This window comes from Malaclemys terrapin, chromosome 3, assembly GCF_027887155.1.
Source record: "Malaclemys terrapin pileata isolate rMalTer1 chromosome 3, rMalTer1.hap1, whole genome shotgun sequence".
In the NCBI taxonomy this organism is placed as follows: Eukaryota; Metazoa; Chordata; order Testudines; family Emydidae; genus Malaclemys; species Malaclemys terrapin.
The window spans coordinates 166660706-166680157 of record NC_071507.1 but is presented as its reverse complement, the minus strand read 5'-3'; the positions used below and the strand labels follow the sequence as shown (position 1 = coordinate 166680157).

At 36.4% G+C, this 19452-nt stretch overlaps 1 protein-coding gene across 1 annotated transcript in view; it reads right to left on the bottom strand.

The window, feature by feature from the left end:
- The window catches only part of CSMD1 (CUB and Sushi multiple domains 1), a 1946356-nt gene that overhangs the window by 290518 nt on the left and 1636386 nt on the right, over positions 1–19452 (bottom strand). Inside the window, exons 32-36 of the mRNA XM_054023823.1 lie at positions 16461–16574; positions 13224–13319; positions 7854–8057; positions 6762–6886; positions 5960–6056 (exon numbers count right to left, since the gene is read on the bottom strand). Coding sequence (XP_053879798.1) covers positions 5960–6056; positions 6762–6886; positions 7854–8057; positions 13224–13319; positions 16461–16574 — 636 coding nt within the window. The remainder of the gene's footprint in view (positions 1–5959; positions 6057–6761; positions 6887–7853; positions 8058–13223; positions 13320–16460; positions 16575–19452) is intronic.

Here is a 19452-nt window from a genome sequence, read left to right as displayed (position 1 = left end):
CAGGTCTCTTTTGGCAACATCTTAATGAAAGTCTGTGTTTTCTCCCTCATAGAAGACCATAGAAACACCAACTGGAAAATGTACCTTCACAAAACTTCTTACAGTTTTGTTACCTTGCTACTGTTATCCTCCTGTAAAGCAACACCCCCAGACCAAGGAAAGTCATTACTGTAGGTTAAGCAAAAACTTCTAATCCATGCATCAGAGGAGAGAAAGCTGAGATGACAAGTGGACCCTGACAGCTCTAGACAGTTTTGACTTCCAGCCATAATAGATAGTCCAAGATGAAAGAAATAGAAAACCATATCAGGCCTACTCTCTATTTAGCTGTCCAGCTACAAAATCTTTTCCAATGCACTGAGTCGATTTGATTGGTTAAAGGCATCCTGCATTCCAATTGGATATTTTAAACTTTAAACTCTCTGTCTATTCCTCCCAGAAAGACAAAAGGCAAGCAGTCAGCCTGAGATGCTTCACAATGGATTGGAGAATCTCACCTCAAACGTGATGAAAGTGATCCGTGTAGACTGGAAGGCAGGACATATAGAGACCTATAAACAACTGAACACAAGCTGGGGCAATCAACAGCATCTTTGGTCAAGCCTTGTCAGATTTTTCAAATGCCTTCTGTTGCAATAAAGTTAGAGACAATGCATAGAGAAACTCTTGATTTCAATTAATGATGAAAGAGACTGTTAGTCGTGCTGGGTCCTCCAGTCTAACAATGGAGCAGAATCAGAGAAAGTTGCTGCTTTACTCAGAGGCAAAGAGATTTAGCCTAGGCTCATTCCATCTACAGATAATACAGGAATGAGGCTTTGAGGAACCACTTGTGTTGCTAACTATGAGAAATGTCAAGGAGTCTGTCTTTTTGTTGCTTCCCCATTCCCTGTCAGATGAAGAGTCATTGGATTGAACCGATGATGGGTTCAAGTAAGATAACTTCCTGATATATCTAGCTATTTGTATCTATCCCCTCCTAGGCAATTGTGTCAAATACATCCAACAATCCAAAATAATTCCCTCACATGCTGCAAGGAAATACATAAGATTGCTCTCAAAGGGAAAACTGAAAGGACAGGGGTCTATTGATGTGACTCAAATAAGACTTGTGACATTCATCAAATGTAGTGTTTAGCTAAAAAAATAGTATCAGAAGAAATAGATTTGAAAGTATTCTGAAAACATTGCTTCCTCTGCATATGCTGCTACTGATGATGATAAAAAGGAAGAGGAGGAGACTGGGACTATTGAATTAATAGTAGGTTCCAAAAATCCCTGACAAGTGCCTCTGAAACCTGAAGGTACAGATATTCTTCTATCCATCAGACTCTGATACTACCAAAGATCTGGCTGTTGTAGTTTTTGAGCTTTTCAAGATATGGATCTGTTTTAACATTAAACAGATCAGAAGCTTCAAAGGAAGGTCTTGACTACAACTGTGGTATGACAGTGAGATTAAAAGATTTCAGTCAGGCATGATTGCACAGAGTCACTGCCATCCATACTACCCTGGCAAATTCATTCTGTTCATCATAGGATGCCCTCGAAAATAGCTGGTTTTCAGTCAGCCTTTTTAGTACCTTTGTTTGTATTTCCATCAGATGGCCTAGAGAACTAATAACTTCTCTGCATCAGATAATTACAGTGTGACAAAACTGTCCATTTTTTAATCTTATCATAGGTATTTATATAGGTCCATTTGCTAGCTCTGGTTAGGATGAACTGAGATTGATCGAAGCCATTTGTCTCTTTTATAACCTCAGCGCCAAACAATCTGACTCATAAGGAGGCCCCTGTGTGTATATGGTAACAGTGCTTCACTAAGTGGTTCAAGTTTTAGAATTGGTGCATACTGTCTTACAAGTGGGAAACTGCAAAAGCAGTTGTCAAGTGAGAAGGATAAACTACTTTCTCTTGAGAAGGAAGATTATTATTCATCAATATGTGTCTACAAAAGTTAAACTGAAACTCCAGATGTAAACTCTGAAGACAATGTACCAAATTCAAGGCATTACCACCAACCTAATACCATAATTGGTAGTATCATAATTGAAAACTACAATTCTCACAATGTGTAATGTGTTTTCTAAAAATGCATCACTTTGGATCAGTAACAAATTCCTTCTAGCAATGTATCAATTATTAATTTGGAGTAATCCAAACAGGAGTTTCAGCTACAATCAAGACTCCAGACATTGCCACAGGTTTTACATTCAACCATAGAACTAACATCCTGCTGCAATATGAACAAAGTTAATTTTATTTTGTCTTCTTTTAGATGATTCACAGTAGAATATTGAGGAACTCACTTTTTCATCCAGATTTCCCTTGATGATTTACCTAGGATACATGAGATATTTTTGAATATCCTAAACTGAAAAGAGTATTATTCAAGTAGAAGTAGCCCAGATATGTCAAGCTCATTCTTTTTGGAGAGGGACAATTTCCAGTTTTGATTATGGTCTGGTGGCCTGGATATAAACGTAAAAGTTAATACAGTCCTCAGTACCTAGCAAATCTTCCATTGATGTCAATGGGAAATTTGCACAAAGATCAAAGTAGAAAACAGCTTTGAAAGAGTAACTAAATGTTTAGCTTTTAATCATCATTATTTGGTCAATACCCTATGGTCACATTCACTATCACTTCGAGGGACAATATGCGCCCCTTCGGGATCACTGCATTTCTGCCCTTTGTTTCTCTTCCTTCCCCATCCTCCTTTCTCTGTCTCTCCCTATTCCTTTCCTTGTGTTTCTCCTCATTCCTTCTCTTCACTTTCTCTATGCAACATATCATCATTAGAGTTTCAACTTAACCCTCCAATGAGGTTATTTAGGGATGAGGGAGTCCAGATCTCAGTCATTATTTCAGGCTGTCTGGAGATTTGAGAAAACAAAGAGAAAATATAACAATTACAGTGTTAAAAGCTCTAAAAAGTTACCCGAAATAGCCTTTCCAAATATTAATAATAATTAATATCTGAAATGCATTTAAACTCTGAAAAGTGACTAACTAAAATAACACCATAACAGGGTCTCCCATAAGCCAGCATTCAACCCTAACCTTAACTCAGTTTCCTTACTCTTCCATTATTAAATAATCACCACAGCTGGTGCACTGGAATTACATTCTTTCCCCATAGTCTGGATGATTAACAGAAATGAATATGTTATCTCAAAACCCTTATATTCCAGCTATCTTCTTCAGGGTCAACAGTCCTTTCTAAGGACTTTTGCTTCTGCCCACACAAAGGTAGGTTCAGTAAAAAACTTTCCCTCTGGCTGGCCTGGAGACCTTCTTTCCTCAGTGCCTTCTGGATCCCTTGCAGGAGCCCTTTACTTCCTTTCTGAACCCTTGTGTTGGAGCTAAGGAGAGTCTGTGCTCCTCTTTGATGAGGCATGCTTTCAGCTTTCCTAGGCAGTCTTGCTGCCCAGCTCCTCTGCACAGGAGCTAAAGAGCATCTCCTTGCTGTATGAAATCTCTCCCTGAACTCTCCTTGCTCACTAAACCCAAGCTGTTCTTTATGTCCTAGAAGGCCAGCTTCCGAATAACAAGTTACCCTACCATGTCACTAACTCCCTTGACTTGGAGACAGAGACTCACCATGCTGATCCTGGCTGAGCCTCAAACCCCTTAAAAGACCAGCTCACTCCGTGACAGACAACTACCTATACCAGATTTCCTCTTCTTTGTGTATTCAGAGTAATTTATATTGATTTTACAAACAAAAGTGATTTTTGTGTGTGTTTGACTCTTGTGAGCCCTGCAGATCCAACATGGCTTTAAGAGACTGAGTTGGATGGGATCATCAGCAGTACTGTGTATGAAATTCTACTCAGTTTCACGTGTACAATTGGACAGGTGTTACTGAAGGAATTATTGAAAGACAGTTGAGTTTTATCTGGTTTGCAATACGGTATAGGGGCAAAATCTGAAGACAATAGGGCTGCACAACAGTTATTGAGAATATAATTATGTCTGCAGAACATTTAGTATCCATGAAGCTACACAAAGAAGAAGGAACTTAGCTTTACCATAAGGTCCCAGGTTGAGTTTGCAATAGCAGATTCCATCACACTCTGCAACATTTTTACTTGGGCCTTCTCTACGCAGGAAAGTTTTTTTTCAATATAAGATAGGAATTTAAACTGATATAGCTATATTGGTAAAATCTCCTACGTGGACATACTCAGTCCAATATAAGTGTCTTTTTTCAGTTTAATTTATGTTGTTTGGCAACGGTTTAAGCTAAAGTGAAAATCCCACTTCTATACTGGAATAAGAATGTCTACACGAGGAGTATAACTAAACTTGTATAATAATATTGGCATAAATGGTAAAACTTTGTTATGTAGATAACCCCTTGTAAAGTAAGAACATTTAACATATGAGTTATTGAGAAACAATAAACATAAAACTCTCCCAACATCACATTTCACAGAATACTGCATTTTCAGGCAGAACTGAGGTCCAGAAACTAAATTTACATTTTTGCATAAAAATAAGTTTCTAGCCCTTGTGGTCAGAACAAAATGTTCCAAATGTGAAGCAACCAATGCAGTGACCAAGTGTCTGACCAAGAGCATGTCTACGATGGAGCTGGAAGCTGTAATAATCTGTGATTCTATGAATCTGCACTGGCTCTGGTTGAGATAGAATTCTAAAAACGGAAGTGTAGCTGCAGCAGCTGAGTGTCAGGATGGGCTAGCTTCCCTGAATATGCACCTATCATCTTGGCTGGGTATGTATTCATAGCAGATAGCCCCTCCTGCCGCCTGTGTCACCACAGCTACACTCTGTGTTTACTGTGCTAGCTCGATCAGAGATAGTGCAGGTATATCTGCTCAAACTGGGAATTACACCCCCAGCTCAAAGTGTAGCCATATACACTTAGTCTGAACACAACTTGGAAAAATAGCTGTGTGAAGGGTGAACATCTTGATTTATCTCAATAAGGTCTAACGTTAAATGTAATGATGACAACTGAATTTTCAATATTGTTAACTCTTTCACTCTCAATCATTATAGCTGTGCTTACCCCACTAGCCCAAACTACTTCCCAAACCTTGTAAATTTCAAAAGCCTCAATTGTTTCTACTTAGCTGCTAAAATCATGAACTTTCTTTCTGACTTTTACAATATAGTTAAGAGCTTGCAGTATAATATTTTGCAGTGCATTGAAAATTAAACAGTCGGGGAAGCATCAAATACATTGTATTAATATCAAATTAAATAATATAGAGGCTACTATTGTAATAATTGTATTATTCATTTTTCTTATTTAACACAATCTAAACCTTAATTTTAAAACATATATGAAGCTACCACAAAATATCCAGCATGCCCTGGAGTGCTATAGCTATGGCCCACAACAGAGACCAATCTTGCTGCAGAATAGACGAGTCTGGGATATAATTCATCAGTCCATCCTATGTAAGGTGTTTGCTCATGTTGGTGGTACTACAACACATTCCTTCAATAAAAACATTACTTTACGAAAGGGGAGTAATGCCAGAGATGTCTAATATGCTCATGAAACAACAAATGACATGGTTTGTAACATTTCCAGTTTACCAGGTTTTTTTCTGTTCTCTAAAGGTCTAGTGAATTTACATGAATATTGAATGATTCTGTCTCCTCCCCAAAAGGTTGAGTCTAAAAAGGGCAAGTTTAAGCCTGCATTTCCAAAGCAACCTGTATCAGCAGTGGAAGCCCATTTAACATCAGGGCAACATATCTATAGTGGGAGTTGGTAATGATGGGGAAGATTTTCAAAGGCACAAATGGTAGTTAGACACTTTGAAAATCTCCCTAGGTGTAAGTACATTGACAAAATTATACCATTTCAAATTTCTCACCTGAGACTGGAAATTAGTTTAAAGAAAGCATGGAAGCTTTTCACATATATATTCTGGTCACCATAAAAAGGTTGCATTTAGCCAGACCATATGCTTACCTGAAAAGCTCCCCAGTCGTGGTGTTGTCATATCTCCACCGTCATAGATTTCAAGGGAGTCCCAGTTATGTTCTGTGGCAAAACTTATGACCTGGATCTGTAAAACAAGGCCATTAAGTATTTGTTTTTCAACCCAAATAATTATATTTAAATGAATGCTCTAAAAATAAAGAACAAAACAACATAAGAAACCAAAACCAGACACAAGCAAAATGAAACAAACAAACAAAAAAAGCCCTGGAATAAAATGTAAATAAAAACAAAACTAAAATAAATTGATTCTTATTCTCCACTTTCTTTTATTTTGTATAGTCATCTACACTTGTGCAAAATTGGTGCAAAACATCACCATGTGGGAATAATTTTTTTGCACACACATTGCACAGATATAAATGAGTACACAAGGTGCAAGAAAATGGAAAATCATACTCCAATTATGGCCCCTGTCCTGCAATCGGATCAGCTAGTGTATACTTCTGCTTCTGTGCAGTGCTCAATTGACATCCATGAAGCTGTAAATGGGAGCAGGATCAGATTGCAGGATTGGGACCTATCTCTGCTATTCTACTCAGTTAAAAAAGAAAGCTGCTGGTGACTACTAGGTTAAATCCATTTTTCCTGCACAACAGAGTGAGCAAAAAAAAAAAAAAAGAAAGAAAAAGAACAATGAGATTAGAAACTATCCATTGGTAAAAAAAAGAGGGGAAAAACAAAAACAAAAAGCTCTGATTACTCTTTCCTGATTTGGCTGTGGGAGAAGGGGGTTGGGGAGTATTTCATGTTTGGCAGAATATGGACTTGCCTGAATACCTGATCCCTCAGTCACTATGATTTTCCACACACAATTCAAGCTGTTACCATAGGGTTCTGGATAACCAGGTGACAAGATAGTGCCCCTCCGTTCAGTGAAATTCCCATTGCATGGTACTGAAAGACAATATTTTCACAGATTATGTCAAAGCCAAAGACATTTAACTGGACAGAAAAGTAACATTAAATGTACAAATTGATCTAACGAATAACTCTCTTTTTATTAAAAGTATATAGATTTTAAGTTTTAGTTTGCACTTTGGAATGCAGCTTTCAGCTAAATAAAATGTAATCAGGACACTTAAGTATAAAGTAGCTCTAATATTTGCTTTACCTGGTAAATCACAGTGCAATACTTTAATATATTTATCGATAGCCCAGCATTTCCTCAGATTTCAAGAAAAGACTACATAGAATAATGGGTCTGTGAAATCAACTCTGCTTAGATCATTAAAGATAATTATAATTTAAGTATTTGGTGGTTTATTCTACTCTCCATAGAGGCACATAACTCCAGTCGATACCAATGAGATTTATGCACAGAAGACAAGCACCTATTAAATGTAAAAAAAAATTCAAAGTGCTAAACATTATTCCACTAGAGGTTCTTCTGCAAAATGAAGCAAATTAACTGCAACTAACAATATTGTTATTCACTGTAAATTAGAATGGTACTCCTAAAGAGAGAGAGACAGAGAGAAAGAGTGCTATATATCAACAAACATCTGCTAAAAGGGTACCACAAAAATGGTATAATAAATTGGAATTATAGTGATTTTCGGAAAATGAAGTTGTATCCTATACTTCCAACTTTAGAGGTAGTCACACAGAAGATAAATATTCAGGAAAACATGCATCACGCTTGTTAATCTAATAGGTTATTATATGAAACATATAACTGCCTACCAACCAGCTGGTACTTAATTATGTTTCATATGAAAAATTGCCCTTTTAAATTGAACATGACCAGTATTAATTAATGGAGAGTGAATATATGTGTTAAACACTATTTTCTGAAACATTTCTTAAATTCTGATTTGGAGACTAGTGTCCCTCAACAGATTACCAAAATGTAATTGCTTACCTATACAGCTTGGTACAGTGTCATTCCACTGAGCTAAAGCATTAGGCACAGACTGACATCGAATAGCTTTTGAGCCTTGCAGCAGATAGCCAGGGCTACATTCAAATCGAACAACAGAGCCTGCTGAAAATTCAGACCCAATTCTCCTGCCATATCTGGGTTCTGGAATAGAGCTGCATTGTGTATCACTGGTGCGTGGAACAGCTGCACGAACAGAAAAAGGTGCTGTTACACAAAATGCCAGTCATCGTCTGAGAAATAAATAAATTATTTCATATATATATATAAACACACACACACATACATACTGGCATTATTAATATGGAATTTAACTTTACATAATTCTTGTTGCACTCATGGTACCTTAAAGCCCTTTAAGAATAAGTAGCTGGGTAAAGGCATCACAGTGACTATGTGGACAAACACAGCAGTAATTATATATTAGTCAGTTAACAGTTTACCTGCAGCCATAGATATCAGATTGCCCCACCCCCTGCCCTTTTTTATTTTTAAATTGGTGGGATACCAGAACTTACCTCTTCTACATCATTTTTTTTAAATATGGCTGAGATACATTATTTCTAACAAATAATTGAGCTCAACAAACTATAAAACTGATTTATAATGTAAGCACATTTTGAACATTTAAGTACAAAAATTTCAGGTATAGGACGGAGTGTTATAAATGATCATTTCTACATAAATGCTATTTTTTGCTTGCTAGTTCACCACCATTACTATATGAACAAGTGTCTGTTTGAAGTTACTATTTATTTGGGAGTCTATTTGGTGTGTTGATTAGCTGGAAATTATAACCAAGTCTAACAAGTGTGGTACTTCAGAGACCATTCTCCTTAGCATACTATTTTCATTTGATTTTTGTAGAAATAATCTTACAATTAATATGTAATTATATGCAACAGAAACTGCCATTTATAAATTAAGACAATATACAAAAATATATACAGGAAAAATAAATGATAGATGCACCATTTGTGCCACCATAGTTATGGCTTGTGTTGTAATAAAATAATTCTACTTAAATTATCCTTTCTGCTGATGAATATGAGTTAACCTCTATGTGGCACTCACATTCATGGACTTTGTTTTATCATTACTGTTTCTTCAGCAGATCTGCCAGAACTATCAGTTCCAAAAGCAAGACAGTGGACCTAGGTATCAAATTAGGTCTCATGAAATAACAGAGTGAGTACTCCTGGGCCACCAATTTCCACTGGAACCTCATACTAACAAACATGTGGGATGGCAAAAAATAATTTTAAAACAGTAAAAGTAACCAAGGTTGAGGGCTAGATTTTGATTTTGGCAGAGCAAGGTGTGTCAGCTGTGCCACACTAGTAGCCTTCCCAGGAGGCGTCATGACTCAGAGACATCTATGAGCCACAATTACTCCATTTTCTCCATTTCCAATTTCAAGTTTATGAATTTACTGCTGGCCTACAGCAGCTGCAAATCACTATACCCCTCTGTCTCACCACACGCTCACACCCAGGCTCATCTCCATGGCCAGTGAATAGAAGGCTGTATGGAGGCAAGAACCCATTCATACAATGCAATAACCATATGATCATGGTTTTTAGTATCTGTGGTCCCTATTTAGATTAAATTGAATTTTTGAAGACTTTGATTTTTTTCTCCCCGCCACTCCACCTTCATGTTGCCACCAAAGGAAACCTTACCATGAAGAAAACACAAACATTAATCCTAACAAAAATATTTAAAACAGCTATGGTACAATATTTCTGTGAGTTTTACCTATATGGGAAATTTGAAGACTCTGCATTACTGAGATCAAGAAGAACCAAAAAAAAAAAAAAAGGCATAAGCACAGCTGCTAAATTTCTTAAAGGACCTTTTTAAAATATATTCTTATTAAAATATATAAAACACTTCAATTAATTCAAGTATGTACTTGGAGCAAGTAAATGGAGGAGCAAGCACAAGAGCATATTAAAATCCTGTATCATGGCTTGCTCATCATTCTGCATGTCAGAGGAAAAAGGATCTGTGCTGTCACAGACTGAGCCACATAAAATGTTTTCTGTTGAAATCTCTAACTTGATGTCAAAGCAAGGAAGCAAGCACAGGACATTGACAAAACATCAGACTAGACCATTCCCAATCTTTTTCATATGTGATTGTTCCCAGCTGCAGATTTCAGTAGGCTTAACCCTAATATTCTAGAAGGCTAACAGTAGGAATTGAATAGATTAGGTACTCATTCAGACCAATATTATACATAATTATTCTGTGAAATATAGGGAAATGTAGCTATCAGAGAAAAGGAAATGAAGAAGAGATAGATGAGACATGTAGAAAAATAAGTTTTTCAGAAAGTGGCACTGCAAAAACCATTAAACCTGAATTCAAAGCCACAAAACTCATCTGTTGCTTGTTAGGACCAGAATTTGAAATATTGCAGGCTATAACCTTCTCTTCCTCCCGCTCTCCTTCTAGCTTTTGCCTATAATGTTGGCAAACTAGACTTCTCAGACTGTATTACAGAGAAATTCTATTTTCTATAGTAATTATTCTCCATCTTTTGGTAAATGTTTCACACTGCTGTGAAACAAAATTGAAATCAGCCCAGTGGAAAAGTGAACAGGGAATAAGGTCAGCCTGGAATAGAGCGTGATAAATAAAATGACTGACTTTCCAGGCCAGATTAGTGTGTTCATTCAGAGTGTGGATGCTATTCTCCAGTGTATTTATAATGTTCGCAAGCAGGCAGTGCTGGAAATGTGTTCACATATTTCAGAAGAGAGAAAAAAAAATTGAGGTAACCTTTATTAACGTAATTAAATGCCTCAAAGACGTTGCACTAGCAACATTTGTACTAACTTGAGATCCTAATGTATCCATTTATCAAAATGTACACAAAAACAGTATCAGGATTCTCCTGAGATAAGTCATTGTTTGATTCATTTTGTGATGCTGAGGGTAGCATTTACTATTTCTCAAAAACAGTTCCATTCAGTTATTACTACTACTAAATCTGCAGTTCAGTATAATAGACCGAAATGAAGCACAGCATAAGGTATTCCTAGAGACAGATTCTTCTGCAGTAAAATATATGCATATGCTTCATCAAATGAAAGCTTTGTGTTCATTTTAAATTCTTTGAACGGCAACTTGTCACAGACTACAAATAATTAGACAAAGAAGGTGTTTGGGAAAGCACACACATGAAAAAGATTGAAAGCTACAATTCAGATGGAGATAGATGATATGAAGAAATCAACATAAAATCAAAGAGCAATTCTCTCCTTTAAAATTATATAGATTCCTCCTCCCTCCCCTTTATTTTGTGCATGGTCAATTTCAATGACTTCTTTAAATTTATAGAAGTGAGAGACTGACAGCACTAGCTACATCCAGACTATCGTGTGCAAGCATGGTGAAATTAAATATTTCTACACATAAAAGGAATTCTGCCTGTACACATCTGATTTTTAGCATTCCTACTAACTCCAGCTTCTAAAATACTCCTGAGGTGAATTGGTCCTTTACAGCAAATTACTGTATACCAAAGCATGACAGTGTTGTGATTTGGGAAAAAAAAAACAAAAGATCAATATGTTCAATAAGAATTAAACTGTGCTCATAATGCTTATTTTGCTTATGACTAACCCTACATTTGAATCCAATTGATTAGAGGTGAAAAACAACTTATTGGCAACATTAACATAAATATGGGGAGTTTCATAAATTTTGACTTTTCACTGACTCGTTACCAAACCTTACCTCACATCTCTCTACTGCTTCCCACAGCTTCCATTGGCCAGGAACGGCGAATCGTGGCCACTGAGAGCTGCGAGCGGCCGAACCTGCGGACGCTCAGGTTAACAAAGCGTCTCATGACCTGACAGGGGCTTACACTGAACAAGCCGCAAACCAAGTTTGGGAACCCCTGTTCTACACTATTGTTATGAGGTGGGTTAAAATCTCATTGAAAATGATATATGAACATGCCCTTCATTTAAGATAGTTGTAAGAGACAGTTAAGGGGCTACACCTAAAACAAAACACAAAGCCCAGAACCTAGCATCATGTGGGTAGAGGGTTCCACTAGACATTGTTCTGATCAGGTATATGTGTTTATCTGTGGGTATGGCAAAAATTGAACTGGAGGGGGAACAGACAAGAAAGAAAGCCAAGCACCAGCCTGGAAGCACAGTGTGTGATACTGGAGAAGTCTAAAGGAAGGTTCTAAGTCTACTGCTGCCTAAGGAGGCCTGGGGCTGTAGGGAAAGAACATATGGCCTGTTTCCCTTTGCTCCTGTGGGATATACAGTTTTAACACAAGTCTGTAATCTGCCTCCTCCTATCTTCAGCAATACAAAGGTCTAGACCTGGTGTACACTAGAAAATTAGGTTATCAATACTATGTCACTTAGAGGTTTAAAATATTCACACCCCTGAATGGTATTGTTAAGATGACCTAAGACCCATCTAGATGGTGTTTGGTTGACGGAAGAATTCTAGCATCAATCTAGCTACCACCTCTTGGGGAGGTGGATTACCTACGCCAACAGAACACCTCCTGTTGGCATAGGTAGTATCTACACTGAAGCACTACAGCAGCTGTAGCATTTTAAGTGTATATAAGACACAGAGTTCCAGTCCAAATATAAGACATCTCTGACAATCTTTGCTCAACACTGAACTTCTAACAGTTATAAGATAACAAATCCTCATGTTCATAGTCAGGAAAAATTCCCACTAGTTTTAATAGAAGTTTCACTTAATTAAGGGTAACAGGATTATATTTTAAATGCAGTAGCTAAAGAGTGATGGATGTGAGACATAGCCAAATTTCTGATTCTCACTTGTCTAGTACAATGGCTCTATACAACTACCGAATACAAAATAAACACAGAAATAATACTCAAGTCTACATGTCAGGCAATAAAAATATGAGGTTAATTGTAGTTTCATCCAATTTGTGGATTATTATGCTTATCATCTTTACACATAAAGATGATAGCACCACCAAACACACAACAGAAAGAGAGAGAGAGAGAGAACCTCTCTGACTTGTTAAAAATAACCAGCTGCTGAGCAGTTTTTCAACAACACATTTATTCCACACTACAGAGGTGCCATAATAGGCCAGACCCTCAGTGAAGTCAATGGACTTTAAACCAGTTAAAACCAGCTGAGAATCTGTCCCAATATGTCCATGAACAGTCTGTTCCACACTGTATATCGAAATTATTCCAGCTAAAAGAACCCTATAAACATCTTGTGATCTAATAAACATTTCAATCCAGTCATGTAGATGAGATTGGCACTATTGAGTCTGTCAACATTTTAGAAACGGGATGAAGTAAAAACCAACAGATTTACCTTGGTAGACAAAATGGAAACCTCTGGCAGATGCCCCACTCTTTGCACTGAACCGCATCAATATCTGATTGGATGAAGCTAAAGGCAATGTCTCACCTACATATGAAGAAGGGAAAGAAAAGGAAGAGAGAGAATGGAAAAATTGAAATAAAGATTGGAAAGATGAGAGTATTTTAGATTTTAATAAAATATCCTGTTAAAAAAACCTGATAGACAATAGTACATTTTTCTTCTTTTTTCCTTCCATGTTTTAGCATAAAAAATTCTGCAAATCATATTTAACAACATTAAATTTGGCATTGGAGGTATACAGAAATAATAATCAAACAGAAACATTTTATGATGTACAATTATATTATTTATAAACTTTCTGATATTTACTGATTTACTGTTGGGATTAGAGCTGTAATAAATTGCTTGCCTGGGAGTCTGTTACCCTTTTGGGCCAGTGTCATTTAAAGAGTTTTTGCCAGAGTTTATCTGTGACTGACAGCTTTAGCTTGCATTCCAAAATGCATTAAACAATTAAAAGGCTTTCAAAAGAGCCCTAGGGTCTCTCTCTATAAAGATAGAATATATAATTTAAAAACAAAACAAAACTAAAACTAAAATGAGAGAAAATAGGTCCTTGACTCTCTTTTTGAAGTGAATCTTTCTCTGTTTCTGTGAAATATTTAACATACTACATGAGTAACATTAGATTATTAAATAGCTCTTCTAAAAGCAATTTAATTTAAAATAATATTAGCTCATCACTTGGCATATTTCTGTATGTCCTCTCCTCAAGGCAAGCTTTGCAAACCTGGAAGGCTAACTTAAGAAATCATGAAGAAACTTAAAATATTTACTCTGATTTTGCTAAATGCATATCAAAATTCAGATTTCCAACTTCCTATTTTATATATATATATATATATATATATATTTGTGTATTGTATTTTGTATTTCTGCAATTTTGGCATGCACAGTTTACCACTCTGGATTATGACAAAGGTGTGCTTACTGTTTAGCACAGGGGTTCTCAAACTGGGGGTCGGGACACCTCAGGGGGTCGTGAGTTTATTACATGGGGAGTCGCGAGCTGTCAGCCTCCACCCCAAACCACGCTTTGCATCCAGCATTTATAAGGTGCTAAGTGTTTTTAATTTATAAGGGGGGTCACACTCAGAGGCTTGCTATGTGAAAGGGGTCACCGGTACAAAAGTTTGAGAACTACTGGTTTAGCAGCATAACTCTAGAGAAACTACTGAAATTAATGAAGATGTGATGAGGAGAGGCTGAGGGAACTGGGATTGTTTAGTCTGCAGAAGAGAAGAATGAGGGGGAATTTGATAGCAGCTTTCAACTACCTGAAAGGGGCTTCCAAAGAGGATGGATCTAGACTGTTCTCAGTGGTACCAGACGACAGAACAAGGAGTAATGGTCTCAAGTTGCAGTGAGGGAGGTTTAGGTTGGATATTAGGAAAAACTGTTTCACTAGGAGGGTGGTGAAGCACTGGAATGGGTTACCTAGGGAGGTGGTGGAATCTCCTTCCTTAGAGGTTTTTAAGGTCAGGCTTGACAAAGCCCTGGCTGGGATGATTTAGTTGGGGATTGGTCCTGCTTTGAGCAGGGGGCTGGACTAGATGACCTCCGGAGGTCCCTTCCAACCCTGACATTCTATGATTCTATTATTTACTCTGGTTTAAATGAGCTGACTCAATAGGTCTCATGCGTCTCGCACTCACATCAATTACACACTGTTGTAACTCTAATGACTTCTATGGAGATCCTCCTGATATACATCACCGTAAATGAAATATGAACCTGGCATATTAAATCTCTTCTGAAGTTGTCATGGAACAATAAGGAAAAACTGCAAGTTTTTTGCCCTTCAATCATTTTCTAAAGGCTTGTGGGGAAATATAGATGTTGGTCTTCATTTTACGTATATATGTATGATGCAGCAAAATGGGATGTTTAGATAATATTCTCTCTTTTACCTTGACAATTAAAAATCAAACAATATTTTGTTGTTAAACCACTGCAAACAATGTTAGAATGAATTCTGGAGCTTTTTCCTTTGCATGGAAGGAACCTACATGTAATAGAATTACCAAAGGGAAAATATAGTCTTCATTTTTCAAACATTAAAACATTTTCCTTAAATTGTAAAACAGATACATATTTTTCCCTAATAAGTAGTAAACAATAAAATAAGCCACATGTTCAAGACTGAAAAGAATGGAAAACGGTGTGTTGTAAAAATCCCAAATTCATATTTGTAAAGTTCAATGTATATTCCTCTGTGAGGCCAGATTTTCAATATTAGGTGCATGCAATTGCAAACATATTTTTGTGCATGTTTCATTTTAGTTGTACAAATATATAGCACAGGCATGTAAATCAGGGACAAAATCCTGATCCCACTGAAGTCAATGGAAGATTTGCTACTGACTTCAATGGGGCCAGGATTTCACTCCAGATACCTGCCTGCATACCTGGCCAGCTGTTAACTGGACATGCAAATGCAGAAATAATTGATTTTTGTACACACAAGTTATTTGTGTGCATAAATTAGACACTCAAAATTTGTGTGTGCAATGCAGAGATCATACTTTAAGGCCAGATGGAACCATTTGATAGATCAGGGGTAGGCAACCTATGGCACGGGTGCCAAAGGCAGCACACGAGCTGATTTTCAGTGGCACTCACACTGCCTGGGTCCTGGTCACCAGTCCGGGGGGCTCTGCATTCTAATTTAATTTTAAATGAAGCTTCTTAAACATCTTAAAAACCTTATTTACTTTACATACAACAATAGTTTAGTTATATACTATAGACTTATAGAAAGAGACCTTCTAAAAACATTAAAATGTATTACTGGCACACGGAACCTTAAATTAGAGTGAATAAATGAAGATTTGGCACACCACTTCTGAAAGGTTGCCGACCCCTGTGATAGATCATCTTGTCAGACCTCCTACATAATAGACACTATAGAATTTAATCCAGTGACACCTGCATTGCACCCAATAACCTGTGTTTGCCTAAAGCATATCTTCCAAAAATAATCCAGTCTTGTTATGAAGACATCCAGAGATGGAGAATCCGCCACTTCACTTGACAGTTTGTTCCAACAGCTAATCCCTTTCACAATTACTTAACTTTTAAAAGCAGACCCACAATGTGCAGAAGTTCATGCTTTCTATATTAAGTCACATAAGTGGTTTATAGTTATTTTTGCTTTCTCTTTACCTGAATGAGATCCAGAAAGTGAACTGAGAAGTCTAGCCTGAGGGTGTTCTCCATCAAATAACTCTGCCACATCGTTCAGAGCAGTCTGGAAATAGGCAAATTGCCCAAACACAACTGGAAAATAATAAGAGAAAATAAAACAAAAACATACAGGATATTTTTGCTTACACTCGTTATTAAATGATTCCTCGCTGGGTTCTTGTAAGACTTCATGCAGGGAGTGCATCTTAATTTACTTTCTGTTCTGATAAAAGAGATAAAAAGATACTCATCATATAGCCATTAGCTAATTTCATTTATTTGGTGATTAACAGGAGTACACACCCTAATTTGTTTTTTTATATTTTTGTATTTTTAAATTAACAAATTAAATTATCCTTTCCCCAAAGGCAAAACTATCATCATGCTAAAAAGTTAGGGATTGAGTTTTGTAGCTACCATTTGATTTTGCTACCTCTGAGAATGAAGAACAAGAAGATACAGAAAGGAAAGGAACTTAATTTATTTTAATTCTGATTACCAAATATCAGCATTGCTAACGCATGAAAGCCTCATCATATTAGTACTCTCCCAAGGTAGCATCTAATATCATATATTATTTGTTATCCCTTCTCACTTATCTGAGGAAGAAGTAACAAAAGTTATTATAACTGCACAATTCCATCACTTCCTATTACTATTCATTTTAGCTAAACTAATGCAAAACACTGGTAATATAATAGAAACACAATACTATATTATCACCTTTAACCTATCGTTATATTTATTTTTCATTTCTATTGTAAACAATTTGAACTGTATCAACAAATAGCATATTTTAATATAGGGCATTTCTATATGTTATTAATTAATATTAAGAACTATTAAATTCACTGCAATAGTGAATTTTGTAAATAATCATCCTGTAATAGTGAACTTCAAAAATAACTCAACCTAATAAAAAAATACTTTATCATATCATAAAGCAATATTTTGTTAGCAAAGAAACAACTAGATTAATTGTGACTGATTCTTATTTGCGATATTGTACACACATGTTGTGTGTTACGCACACATGATGAATTACAGCACAGTAATATACTCATTGGCTAGTTATTTCCAACTTTTTTTAAAATCTCTTTTCAATCGATATGATATGGTAAAATAAATCTAAAAACAGCATATATGTCTCAGTGTGTAGCTGTAGAGATAATCTACGGATATGTCGTGTTTGGTTTAAAAACAAAAAAAAAATCTTTGCAAGTTACTGATATACACCTCGAGCAATTTTATGTTTACCTAACTATGAGTTCTGGAGAGGAACATTCTGTAATAAATCCTTTGGTTGTATACATATGTCTCAATGTATACAGCTCTAATAGAACTGTATTATAACCGCTCTCTCAAGACACTAATAATTTGTAATGCTTTGATGAATTTTTAAGTAAACATTTCAATGTTTTGTCCTTCTCCCCTGACTCTTTTTCTATCTTCCAAAGAAAGAAAATCACAGTAACATATCTTATTCCTGTTTGTACAGAACTCTAATAAGAAAAATACAGCATTTTACAATGTTTTCCTTATTCTAAATCACAAAAATAACACCACCCAAGGCATAGGCATTCAGATGTGTTTCCGATGGTGCACATTGTAGTTTGTGAAATATGACAATGAATCTTTTAAATATATTATCTGATTTAATCACTTCATTACAAGTGTAACATTTGCAAAATGTATTTGTTTTTTTTAAAAAGATGCCTGACAGCAGTTCTTGGGGCAGCAAAATACATAGAGCCGCCCCTGCCCCGATCACTTTCCAACTTTTCACTGATGCTTATCTGTCAATTTCAGTTATTAACCCAGCCTCCATCCACACAACCTCCACACAACTCTCATTGTGACCAGCCTTCTCTTTGTTAGTTCCTCCTGACCCAGAAGATGATTCTTGAAATGGAGGGAGGTGAAGTGAAGCCAGAGAACTGTCATAGAAGAAAGGGGATCTTAGCAGTGAAGAAAGTATATTGGAACTTGCTGCACCCCTAAATTGTGTCTCTCTTCTGGAAAAAAAACTGATATTATCAGAATTGTTTACTAACCTATAATCAATTATACCAGTAAAAACTCAGTAAAAGACCATAATACAAATTGGAGAACTACCTTTATTGGTGATAACGTATGAGATAGGAAGCATCAAACTTGACTGTGACCTGGCCAGACCTCTCAGTGACTCATCCCCAGCAGCCACTCTAAACCCTATAAATCAGTTACTATGTGATATACTCCTGGACAATAACTACTTGCCTACATTCCTAACTGAACTATTAGCTGGATTCATATATATAAAATCTCAGACAAAGCTCACATGCCATAGTTCAAAGTCTCATATTCAAGAACGTGAAATAATTCAGAACAACTTCCAAAATGATTTCATAAGCAAGAAGCTGGAAACTGGACACACAACAAAAATGTTATGGCCACTTACATCAGAGCTAAATTTGTCCCAGGGAAATATTAAACTAAAAGCCCTTAGCGTAAAATTATTCTACACAATCATTTATTGACTTCTCCATTACTCTGAAATCAAAACCACCCCAGAAATATTTTTATGGGAGCACAACAAGACTGCAGCCATGTGAGTCACAAGTCACTAGTGTTCTACTTGTCCTTTGCAGATGTTTCCTTATTCTGTTGAGCTAGGCATACACAATACCTTCAATGTTTGTGACATTTTCCCATATATTTTTGTTTGTTTCTTGCGTATTGAATGTGGTGCAATGCTGAAAACAGATTTGCCAAAGAAGCCCTGGCAGCAGAAACAGATTATGCATCATTAGTAGTCAGAGTAAAAGCTGCACTCTGCAGTCCACCATTCTCTCTCTTGCACTAGGCTAGCTAGCAAGGGAACTGAAAGATATGACAATCCCAAAGAGATATTTTAGAAGATGAAGTTATTAACATAAGTGAGCTATTAATGCAATGGAGAACAGATTACAAGGTGAAAATTAAAGCTTTT